Genomic DNA, 13,502 nt, shown 5'->3' with positions numbered 1-13,502 from the left:
GCGTCTGTCCCCCTCCTGTGTCATGTCCCCAGCGTCTGTCCCCCTCCTGTGCCATGTCCCCAGCGTCTGTCCCCCTCCTGTGTCATGTCCCCAGCGTCTGTCCCCCTCCTGTGTCATGTCCCCAGCGTCTGTCCCCCTCCTGTGTCATGTCCCCAGCGTCTGTCTCCCTCCTGTGTCATGTCCCCAGCGTCTGTCCCCCTCCTGTGTCATGTCCCCAGCGTCTGTCCCCCTCCTGTGTCATGTCCCCAGCGTCTGTCCCTCTCCTGTGTCATGTCCCCAGCGTCTGTCCCCCTCCTGTGTCATGTCCCCAGCCTATGTCCCCCTCCTGTGTCATGTCCCCAGCCTATGTCCCCCTCCTGTGTCATGTCCCCAGCCTCTGTCCCCCTCCTGTGTCATGTCCCCAGCCTCTGTCCCCTCTCCTGTGTCATGTCCCCAGCATCTGTCCCCCTCCTGTGTCATGTCCCCAGCGTCTGTCCCCCTCCTGTGTCATGTCCCCAGCCTCTGTCCCCCTCCTGTGTCATGTCCCCAGCCTCTGTCCCCCTCCTGTGTCATGTCCCCAGCCTCTGTCCCCCTCCTGTGTCATGTCCCCAGCCTCTGTCCCCCTCCTGTGTCATGTCCCCAGCCTCTGTCCCCCTCCTGTGTCATGTCCCCAGCCTCTGTCCCCCTCCTGTTCCATGTCCCCAGCCTCTGTCCCCCTCCTGTGCCATGTCTATAACAAGTACTCGTACCAATGATATTTACTGCTTTTTATAAAGAAATACAATTGATTTTATGCAGTATTGAGTTTAGCCTTTTGGCCCGGCCCTCCAAAATATTTTTAGTTTCTCATGTGGCCCCATCGAAAAAATAATTGCCCACCCCTGGTCTAGACTTTATACAATGAGATCTATTAACCCTCCTGGCGGTATCCCCGAGCGTGACTCGGGGTGGATTTTTTCTGCTAAAATCGGTAACCTAGAGTCACGCTCGGGGTAGCTATGCAGAGCCTGCAGCGCGCGCTGGCTTACCTTGTTCCTGGATCCAGCGACGCCACCGCGCTGTGTGAGCGAGCGGGACCTCGCTCGATTCACACAGTGTCCTCCTGTGCCGTCGATCTCCGTTCCCTGCGACGTTACGACGCACGGGAGCGGAGAACGGCGCCAAATTCAAAAACGTAAACAAACACTATACATACAGTATACTGTAATCTTATAGATTACAGTACTGTATGTAAAAAATACACACCCCCTTGTCCCTAGTGGTCTGCCCAGTGTCCTACATGTACTTTTATATAATAAAAACGGTTCTTTCTGCCTGCAAACTGTAGATTGTCCATAGCAACCAAAAGTGTCCCTTTATGTCAAAAATGGTTTTAGAGCAGCTAGAAAACAGCGATAATAAATTATAATCACTTGCAGAACTGAGCGATAGCGATTTGTGGGGAAATTCGTCATAAAAAAAAAAATAATGACAGCAACAATTTTGCAACTGAGCAAATTTCAGTGATTTTGAGTTGATTACATTATTGAATAGTTTTTATTAGAATTATATTATTATTTGTTATAATTATTTATTATATTATAATTTATAATTTTGTTTTAAAAAAAAATGTCATACCCGGGATGCCTATTAGATTCTTGTTTGGTCAGATTTAAGTGAGTTATTCCTAAAAATCACAGGCCTACAGTATAAAACGCCAAATTTCCTTGCAAATAATGGTACCGCTTTTGGTACGTAATTCCAGACAGAATCATACCGCCAGGGAGGTTAATATATCATTTTACTCTCTCTATGTATAATATGCTGAAACAATTGTCTACAATCATGAACTGTCTAGACCGTATTTATTGAGACCTAGCATATCATATCATCATATATCATTTTTTTTCTTATTGTTTTATATGTATGCCTTTTTTGTAATAAATACAATCTTTACATTGATTGGTTAATTTCCCAGTTATGCGCTTAATTTAAAGTCCCACGATTTAGTTTTCTTGTTCAATATATTGGGGATGGAGGTATAGATACTTATTGCCTCATAGAAAGTCCCAATCTTAGCCTTAGGTTTAGTTCCTTGTTCTAATGCACTAGCTTAAATGAACCTTTACAACCCCTTTAATGCCTCTTGTTCCAGTATTGGAACAGTAGTGATATGGGAGAGATTTATATCCTACTGCTCTAGGTAACATATGAATTTTATGCACAAATTTAAAAAATAAAATTCAACCATAGGCATAAAGAGTTATTGACTCTGGTAGGTCAGCTGAGATGCAGTAAAATGCTTTGTCTGTGCCTGGCTTACCAATGCATTGCAGTGGTGTGGGCTGAAAAAAGTACTGCAAGCAATACTTTCTTTTTTTTCTGCACAGCACGCGGCAATCCAGTGCCTCGCATTACACGACGGGCAATGTGTCTGTGTGACATTTCAATTGTTTATTTAACCACTTGCTGCCCGCCAATGACAAATTGACGTTGGCAAAGTGGTGTCAATATCCTGACAATATGACGTCCTCAGGATATTGAGCCGATGCGCCCCCGGGGGCGCGCATATCGGCGATCGTTGTTGCAGGGTGTCAGTCTGACACCCCGCAACACTGATCAAGGTAAATAGTCTCTCACGTAGACTCTTTACCACGGCTGATCACGATGTAAACAGGAAAAGCCGGTAATCGGCTTTTCCTCACTCGCATCTGTCAGACGCGAGTAGAGGAGAGCCGATTGGCTGCTCCTGTGACAGGGGGGGTTTGTGCTGATCAATTATCAGCACAGCCCCCCTGAGGATGCCCACTGGACCACCAGGGATGAAAAAAAAAACAGGTATGGCACCCTAGATCACCAGGGATGACAATGACACAAAAAATGGATGCCAATCAGTGCCCGCACTGGATGCCAATCAGTGCTCACAATGGGCATCACTGATTGGCAGGCACTTATTGGCATCCATTAGTACAACACATACGATAGTGCCCATCCATGCCACCTATCGGTGCCCATCCATGCCGCCTATCAGTGCCGCGTATTAGTGCCCATCAGTGAAGGAGAAAACGTACTTATTTACAATGTTTTATAACAGAAACAAAAAAAAAACTTATTTTTTTCTAAATTTTCGGTAATTTTTTTTGCAGAAAATAAAAATCCCAGAGGTGATCAAATACCACCAAAAGAAAGCTCTATTTGTGGGTACAAAATGATAACAATTTAGTTTGGGTACAGTGTAGCATGACCGCGCAATTGTCATTCAAAGTGAAACAGCGCTGAAAGCTAAAAATTGGTCTGGGCGGGAAGGTGTATAAGTGCCCTGTATGGAAGTGGTTAAAATAAAAAGTGAACCGTGCATTGCACCCTTATCCACACATCAGCACTGCAGCAATCCCACCAGTTACACCACACACCACTCTCTGCGTTGTAACGCAGCAGCTGGTTTAAATTGGCCCTCATACAGTGTCTGCAGGAAGTGATTCTACGTCACTATGACTGGCAAAGGTCAATAGGTATGAAGCAGGAAAACTGAGTGCAGCAGCAAAATTCCATTCAGGTAAATGAACATATTGGGGGGGAATTCAATAAAGCTGCTGCACTTTTATGGCATTAATGTGTTGCACTGAATTCATGAAGCATCTGCAACACTCGCTACCTGTGTGCCAAATTCAGGTAGCTCTAAAATGTGCTACTTTTACATTGTGGGGCAGTGCCAGCACCAAATTTGAAATAAAATACAGCAGTTTGTATCTTATGAAACAGGAACTAAATAAGACCAAATCTGTTGGCATACAGAAAGAGACCCTGGCACGGACTAATTTTGCAAAAGCGTCTTGTGTGCATTCTACAAGGGCCATAGCCTGAGCCAAATTTAAGTACACATTACATAGTTATTCTGGCTGAGAAAAGACACCAGTTCATCTAGTTTAACCAATAAAAGGAAGGAATAAAATGATATAAATTACACAAACATAACTGTTTGGTCCTACATATACAATCCTATACCCACAGTTGATCCAGGGTAAGGTTAAAAAACAATAAAGCATGATTCAGTTTGCTCCAGCAGGAAAAAAAAAATCTTCCTGATCCCCCAGGAGGCAATCGGATATTCCCTGGATCAGCCTTACCTATAAATGGCACATTCCGGACAGGTACATGATTTTGGCACACTCTGCACCACTTTTGGAACGCACGCATGACACTTTCACAAAATCAGTTTGCACCAGTCTTTGTGAATTGCAGGGACAATATCCCAATGCAGGGAGTCTATATGGATAGACAGGGGGAGTTCATTTACTAAAACTGGAGAGTGCAAAATCTGGTGCAGCTGTACATGGTAGCCAATCAGCTTCTAACTTCAGCTTGTTCAATTAAGCTTTGCCCAAAAAAAAACTGGAAGCTGATGGCTCCGTTCACACCATGGCATTCCGGATCGTGGGCTAAATTGCCGCAAAATGTGGGACGCGCTTGCGATCCACGTTTCTTACAATGGCGGCTGTCGAATTTCAGTAAAATCGTGAGGGCGCCTGTCACCCAAAAGAAGTTCTAAAACGGCGTACCACGATTTGTCAGGCGATAAAATCATGCCGCGATTTTGGTGGCATTAAAAGTAAATGGGTATTGCAAGCGTGTTCCGCATTTTGTGGGATTCTGCCCGCGATCCAGAATGCCACGGTGTGAACGGAGCCTAAGTAAACATTTCCACTGGGGTCAGCTTTAAATAATTCAAGTCAACAAGGCTGAGTGAAAGTATTTTATTACAGGTTGCTTTCATTGATATATATATATTTATATATATTTTTTTTTACATAAGATATAGACATTTGATAAAATATTTATCAAGCTTGCATAGAAAATTAACAATTTTCTTCCCTATAATAATATCTCAAGAGCTCAGGTGCCTCTGGCAAGTTTATTACATATATATTACATATGCTATGTATATATTATAAATAATGAATATATTTCTCTGTATAAAGCTCCAGCACATCCTTGACACATTTGTTTTATAACTTGCAAACCAAAAGCTGTGAGATATCTTCCATATCCGTTCTGTTCAGTATGATGGCAGGTGGGTTTATGGAAAGCACAACATTTTTAGACAGGCCTATGTCCTCTCCTGATAAAGCCAACAACGAAACAATGTTACAAATATATACTGACAGTTCTGGGAGCAATTAGTCCATTTGGGCATTTTGCATCATGTCACACCCTAAATGTGGGTGTAACATGGTGCAAAAGATGGCATACGTCTTTTAAGTGGTTCTAAAGGAAGAAGGTTTTTTTTTTTAACTTTAATGCATTTTCTGCATTAGGACAAAAAACCTGTATATCCCCCCTTTATACTTACCTGATCTCAATCCAGCACTGCCTGAGAGCATTGTCTCTCTCCCTGATCTCTCTCCTCACAGGGCAGATTGATAGCAGCAAAAGCAACTGGCTCCTGCTGCTGTCAATCAAATCCTGTGCTGTGCTGGAGCAGAACCTCGCTGTCTGTGTCTATGGTGGCAGGCAGAGCGGCTCGAGATCAAGCTTGCAGGTGTGTCGCAATAGGAAGCGGCTTCCTAGGGGTGGCACATCGAAAAGAGCAGGAACACTGACGGGGGAACAAGGAAGAGAAGGATCAGGGCTGCTCTGTACAAAACTGTTGCAAGTGGCGTATACGCGCACTTTTTTGCCCTGAAAAACGGCAAAATCGTGAGTGCACGATATACGCCGATACCCGCGCTTTGTTCGAACCACTGCGCCGACATATACCGAGCGCAGTATAGTCGAGCAGGCTCGGCTCCTCTCGCGGTCACGTTGTGTGCGTCCTGTACGTCGTTTACGCAAGAGGAGCCTAGCCCGCCCGACTATACACGAGTGTACTCTGCTCGGTATATGTTGGCGCAGTGGTTCAAACAGAGCGCGGGGATCGAGCTGGGATGGCCGCAGAAGGACACCGGACCGGACGAGGCCGCCGATGGACGACGGGCAGGACACCGACGAGGGGCATCCAAACTAAGTATTTTTTATTTTTTTTGCAGGTATCTTCCTTCAAATTCGGGGGTGCGCGCTATACGCCGGGGCACGTTATAGACCGATAAATACGGTAAGTATAGAACATGTTTATTATATGAAGAAAAAAAAAATACTTTAAAATCATTCAGAAGAGGAGTTGTATTATGTGAATTTACCAACCATAAGTTTACTCTATAATGTCCTGCATCTGGTACAGAGAATGCTCCAGACACATTGATAATTAGCCCAGCATGGAGGATTAGTATAAAGTTACTCTAGATGTTCACCTGTTGTCTGCACACATGGAAGCTGCCATTTTGTGGGTGTGATCACCGATGGATAAGAATGCAGCAATACATTTTACAAGCAGACAATGATATCGCTGCACACTCTACATACTACAATAAGCAGATGACACTGCTATGAGACAATCATTTAGCTACTCATGAATGCTACCTGGAATGTCACAAGTAATATGGAAACATTTGTTCACAGATGACTATACTGATCTCTGCTCATTTATACATTACCATTTCTGCATAAACATAGCAGACTAACAAAAGTGTAAAGAAACAATTGCTAATGCCAGTGATATTTGCCAGACCAAGATGGGCCACTGCCAACCAGCTATTTATGGCCACTATAATACGGCAGTCAGGAAAGCAAACTCACCCCTAGCAGCCAAACAGATTATTTTTTTCTTCTAGCAATCCACATATGTGATTTGATGACTTTTATTGCACTGCATCTACAAAGCCTTGTAATATCTTTAGTTCCAAGCAATGCAAATACTTGGTTTGGTATACTCTATGTACTGCAGTAGCTGATAGGGCCTGGCATGCATGAGGAGTGTTGGGGGTCCCTATTGACACAAAGGGGCCTAAACATTTCTAGTCTCTTCTATTAGTTTTTTTTTTTATTTGGTAATCATGGTGATTAGTATAGGGGACACTGGTCATCACTTCTAATGTTCTGGGAAACAAAGGATATGGGGATACACCTCTACCCTACCCCTGGTTATAAGGACCACAAAAATCATTGGTTATACCCACTGATGCTTTTTTCCTCCACTAGTTGTCCATAATACTAGCATGAAAAGTTATGTATGTTGTTACACTTCAGGAAATTAAACGGTATCTTTGTAAAGCCTTGTACACACGATCCGACTTCCAGCTGACTTTTCTGTGGATTTTGGTCCGAAGGGGGTTGGCCGCGAACTTTTCTGCATACAGACGGCACAACATTTTCTGCCAAACAAAACCTAAATATGTGTTTTTTCTGCTCTTTAGCGCCACCCTTTAGACAACTTCTGCTAATGTTGTCTTAGGGCCAGATCCACATACAATTGCACTTGCGCCGCCGACACGGAAAACGACGCAAACTCCACCCAGCGGGCGACGAAGTATTGCATCTAAGATCCGAAGGCGTACGAAGACGTACACCTGTCGGATCTTACCCAGATGCCGTCGTATCTTGGTTTGAGGATTCAAACTAAAGATACGACGCGGGAAATTTGAAAGTACGCCGGCGTATCAGTAGATACACCGGCGTACTTGCTCTGTGGATCTGGCCCTTAATGTTTAACATTGGTTATGAGCATGCATGTTTGTACTTTGGATTTTAATAGTTATGGATTTGTGTACACACGATCAGATAATACGACGTAACAGATTTATTGTCAGACAGTTGGTGAGCATGAACAGCCAACATTTGTTGTCGTTAATTCAGCCAACAATTGTCTGATGGAGCATACACACGGTCAGATTATCCGACACAACATGTCCATGAGACAATTATGGCCATAAAATTGGATCGTGTGTACAGGCCTTAAAGGTCTAAACATCAAACCAAAATAAGGAACAATCCATTTTTGAAAGGACAGCAGAATTTGGAAGCCAAGATATCCAGACTAACATCCTCTTGTTTATGCACAAGCTGACATTTCATCTGAGGCCCCGTACACACGTCTGAGAAACTCGACGGGCAAAACACATCGTTTTGCTCGTCGAGTTCCTTGTGAAGCCGCCGAGGATCTCGGCAAGCCAAGTTTCCTCATTGACTAACAAGGAAATAGAGAACATGTTCTCTATTTGGCCCGACGAGATCCTCGTCGGTTTCCTCGGCCAAAGGTGTACACACGGCCGGGTTTCTCGGCAGAATACGGCTCCGATCGAGTTTCTGGCTGAATTCTGCCGAGAAACTCGGTTGTGTGTACGGAGCCTCAGGCGTTCAGAGCTTTTCTAAAACATATACATCACTCAACCCTTAACCTGTATCATGAGATTTGACTCCATAGAAAATCAATCCCTAAGTATCAGGGCTTTATTGAGTATACCCCAATTGTGAAATAATTAACAGAATTGGTTGACATTTAAGTATCAGACTGGGGCCAGGTTCACATGTGTGAATTGGATGCAGGGTTCTCCACATCCAATTCGCATGACATGCGAGTGTTCCCGGCTGGCAATGGAGTCGGGTCACACAAATCCGGGACGGCCGCAGTCCACATTCCAAAAGGGTCCTGTGTTTGTTTGGGTCTGGTTCAGGTGTGAATTCGGATTTGGACCCGATTCGCACCTGAACAAGGACACACCGGACCCTATGCTGGGAACTGTGGCCACACATACTGTATGTGAACCCGGCCTTATGGGAAAAAGCTGAAACTACCCATCTGTCATACAGTAGTTATATCTCAATAGCCCACTGAAGTCATTTCACCAAATCCAGACTTCTCTCTTCTTATGCCCCGTACACACCATCACTTTATGTGATGAAAAAAAACGAAGTTTTTAAAAACGTCACTTTAATTGACCGTGTGTGGGGGAAAACATCGTTTTATGTCTTGTAAAAAACGACCAAAAAAAATTGAAGCATGCATTAATTTTATGTGTCGTTTTTCAAAACGTCGTTTTTTACTTCACAGAAATTGACCGTGTGTAGCAAAAAACGTTGTTTAAAAAGACGTTTTTACACCCGCGCATGCCCAGAAGCTAGTTATGAAGCAAGCTTCAATGGAAAAAGTGGTGAACGTAACCTCGCTTTGCTAGAACATTGTGAGAAAAACGATGGTGTGTAGGCAACTTCGTCTTTGAAAATTTAAGTTTCAAAAACGTAATTTTTTACTTCACAGAAAATGTTGTTTTTTTTCATCACATAAAGTGATGGTGTGTACGGGGCATTAGATCTATGTTCATTAGGTATCTCCAACTCTACCATGCCCTTACCAGAACTTATATTAGCACAACATTGGCAAAACTCCCAATCCCCTACAACACAACACTGCATGGAAGATAAGCTATATTAACATTTATCACTACAAACAAGAGCCTAGCAAAAAAAACAAAAAAGGGGATTACTGCCAAACTACATTTAAAGTTAAAGTTCACCTTTTTATAAAAATAAATGTACATATTTTTGCAGGTAAAAAAATGTGCACTTATTATAATTTTTTTCTACTTGCAGCCTGGAAAGCATTGTATCAGAAGATTTTGGGTGCCATGCAGGAGTCCTGCAGACTTCTCTGTCTGCTTGTACCTCGTATGGGCAGGCAGATACACACTGACAGGAAGAAAGAATGAACTACCAGAGTGCTCAACAGCGCCTTGATAGCTCATTGAGAACTACAACCCGACAGTCGCAAAGGCTGTCAGGACTTGCAGTTTTCCATTCACAGAACTCTGAATGAATGATGTGGCAGGGTAGACGAAGCCCCGCGTGGCCAAGTTATTTTTAAAAGGTGACAGTAGGCACCTGGAGAAGATGCCCGCCTGCTGTCACTAGGGAGGGGCGAAGAAAGTCTGCAGCTGCTGAAATACGGGTGGAGTATTTACATATCCTTTAAGGTGAATACCTCAAGTGACAGTAATGGGCACAATCTGATCCAGTATTTACTAGCCTTGTTAGTAGTGTTTGAACCTTTTATGCTATCAAGCAATGTGGTACCTTTCTTGCACTCTAAATAATGTGCCTGTGCTACCCAGAGGTGATAATCAGATGTTTTCTCTGTCTCTACCACATCTCGTAGAATTGTCATCAAATTACTTTTTTTGATTCGTCTCCATTATGCACCATAATAAATTGGATGGGCAGGTCTACAGACTTCCTGAATACTCCCATAGGACATTAGAGGCATAGTATAGTCCTAATGTATTTAGATATGTAAGTGATCAGCTTGAATTTAAATAACTATTAATGTGTGTTAATGTTTAAAAAAAAAATCACGATACCTGTACATAAGAGTAAACATGTTTGCTCATTACCTATGTCCTGCTTAGTAGTTGTGTCTTAAGCCTCGTACATACAATCGGATTTCCATCGGACAGATCCGTGGAATTTTGTGCGAAGGGCGTTGGCCGTGAACTTGGTATGCATACAGACGGCAGAACTTTTTCAGCCAACATACACAAAACCACATGGTTTTTCAGCTCTTTAGCACCACCCTTTGGGCAACTTCTGCTAATGTTGTGCTATTGTTAGCACTGGTTCGGAGCATGCGTGTTTGTACTTTGGATTTTTTTCCGATTGACTTGTGTACACACAATCGCATGATCCAACAAGACACATTTGTTGTTGGAAAATTTGAAAGCATGCTATCCAACATTTGTTGGCAGAAATTCCGACAACAATTGTCCGATGGAGCGTACAAACAGTCAGATTATCCGACAAAACCCTTCAATCACACATTCGTTGTCAGAAAAAATGATCGTGTGGACGAGGCTTTACTGTCTCTATCTCTGTGCAAATCCTACTTGAAGCAATCAAAGAATTCCATATGTAATGGAGATATTATATCATCTACTAATACCATAGAAAAACTGCCAGGAAAAGAGGCAAACATCTATAAATCTGCTGTCTCTAACGCAATATTTTAAAAGATGTTACAAATAGTATAGAAATGTGAATGCATTAAAGTGAACATTATACCAATAACTTATAGCTCACTAAACGCACACTACACTTTCCCTTCAGTCTATAAAAAATGTCTTCACTCCCTTAGGCCTGGTTTATACCTATGCATTTTGCAGTGTTTTCAGTTTCCCAGAAATGCACTACAGTACATTTAACATGGTTTCCTATGGATCATGTTTACATCTCTGTGTTTTCCACAGGTGCGGTTTTTGAAAAGGGTCAGGGACTTTTTTTTCCAGCAGCAAGTTCTGCGTTTTTGGTTCTATAGACTGCAGTGCAAACGCAGTGCGGTTTTGCTGGTCTCTCCTGCAAGACGGCATACATTTCACAAAAGCTCAAAACGCACCAAAAACATTTTGAAAATGTGTCAAATACGCATGTGAAAAAGTGCATGACACACCCCGAAAATGCATCAACCACAACCTGCATAGGTGTGAATTAGGCCATATAAGCAAATCACTGTTTGACGGCAAAAATAGAACTTTCATCCTGCTGATATCAGCGCTGTATCATGCTGCCCTAGGCGGTGAGCGGTGACACATTCCGACCCATGTGTCATGGGATCACCTTACTAAAAACTAATGATAGAATGTGCTAATGGAGTCGGCTTTGTCTGCTTTATCCACAGAGCTACTGACCACCAAACAAAACAAACAGATATATGTTCCTGTTTTCTAACTACAAAGTCTTCTGATTCCTCTTGATATCACTTTCTCTGACGGTTCTCTTGCTGATGCCCAGCAATGGCCAAATGACAGAAACAAAATAACCTAAATGTTATCACATTGTGTAACTGTTGTGACTTAATGCTGCCCCGGTTTACCTGCTGCTTCAGGCACTGCCCCCATGAGTGCCATTATGGTAAATATGGACCTGGTATACAGATCTATCTCATCTATTTTCTTATTGTTTTGTCTTCATTCCAGTAACATTCAGCTTATGAATGCTTCCTTGCTATACTATTCCCAGCCAGGCTAAAAGATGTCCTGGCATTACAATATAGCTTCAAATCTTGTTTTTCTTGATGAGCTTTGATCTTTTTCTGAATTACAATGTTCTGTTTTCTCCAAAGATAACATCTCTAAGTCCTCCTCTGAGTTCCACTTTCTTCTGATCTGTCCACCTAACGTTCCGATGTCAATCACTGAGAGCTGTAGCTTTCTGTTCAGCAACTTCCCCAATCTAACAGACCTATTGCCAATTTGATAAATCCAGTAAAAGGACATAAGAATGGTAACTAATTGTGCTTTACAAATCATCAATGCCCTTTGCACTCTACTGGAGCACTGATTGTGCGTGATTCTGCCCACCAGTGTTGATGCCTGATTTTGGACTGTGGAAGAGTGGAGGATAGCTACCAGTGGTCCCTCTATCCTTTGTATCCAGTACTAGCCTTGTAAGGTATAATAAAGAAGCTTGAATGTAACAGGGCCCATACTTGAATTTCACCCATAGGTGTGCCGGATGTGCCTGGGCACACTCTAATTACCACAAGCGCATTAGCATTATCGCTGTGTGTGCCAGCAGGAAGATGGGAAAGATCTCCTCCTATTGGCTCTGCCATAACTTTCACTGTGTCGGCAGAGAGATCAATGTCTCGGGGCCATATATATGTAGACACACACATGTGATTTTTGAGTTTTAGGGTACACACCTATGAATTCAACATGTAGACTGAAATCAATTTCTGACCACAAACAAGCCATTTCCAGTAAATGTAGATCCAGTGCATTTGTCTTGACTGTTGTACAAAGACATTCTTCCCTTAGCAGCCCACATTCGACTTGAGTCTATATATGCTGATAGAGTTATGGGGAGTTACATGTACATTAAAATGTGAAAATCATGAATGGAAGATGTCTCAGAGCACACAGCCCACCTGTAGAATGTACAGCAGGCTGCCCCTTTAGCTAGGCCCTTGTAGCCCTGGTAACCCCCTCTTCTGAATGGAGCTAGGAGTGAGCTTGCAGACTTCTCCACATATACTGAAGCATGACAGCACAGAATCCTATGACAAGATTCTGCAATCCTACCCAAATACATTGTCAGTTCCTGCTGAATCTGGCTAGGAAACACATATATAAAGTGACTTTAAACTGCCCACTGCCCATAAAATTCAGCAACTCATTTGCATCCAGTTCACATTTGGATTTTTTTGAGTAACCAAAAATGTTATGAGCAACCACGTTTAAAAGTTAAAAAGAGATCCGACTACATTGCATGTCAGCCAAATAGTCAAAACGTAAACTATCTCCTATTGATGCAACAATCCCCATCTTCTGTCCTTTGTGTAGTGCAGGGAGGCAGAGTGAAGTCTTTATCTGGAAAGTAGAGAGGGATCGGCACTATTTGATTGTCTATTACTTTCCACCCACTGGATTTTGGTACATCCCGAGACCTTGTCCTCGACTTCCTGGTTAATCCATGCTTCTTTCTATCTCTTCGGTACGCCAAGCATGACTTTGGTAATAAAGTTTACAATGGCTGATGCTGGCTGTTCTGGGTCCAGTTCAGCAAAGAGGTGACAGACGTTCTCTGCAGCAGTCCCTGCTTTACGAGCCACAAAGCCAAACACTCTGAAAATAAACAAAATTTTTTTAATGGCCAACAGAATCATATCAATTAAGATTCTAACC

At 42.8% G+C, this 13,502-nt stretch overlaps 1 protein-coding gene across 1 annotated transcript in view; it reads right to left on the bottom strand.

The window, feature by feature from the left end:
- Positions 1-10,554: 10,554 nt before the first annotated feature.
- TNS2 (tensin 2) overlaps positions 10,555-13,502 on the bottom strand; it is a 272,141-nt gene continuing 269,193 nt past the window's right edge. Inside the window, 1 exon segment of the mRNA XM_040340630.1 lies at positions 10,555-13,442. Within this exon segment, the coding sequence (XP_040196564.1) occupies positions 13,301-13,442 (142 nt within the window). The 3' untranslated portion in view covers positions 10,555-13,300.

Source organism: Rana temporaria, chromosome 2 (assembly GCF_905171775.1).
Source record: "Rana temporaria chromosome 2, aRanTem1.1, whole genome shotgun sequence".
NCBI lineage: Eukaryota > Metazoa > Chordata > Amphibia > Anura > Ranidae > Rana > Rana temporaria.
This window is presented reverse-complemented; position numbering and strand designations above follow the sequence as displayed.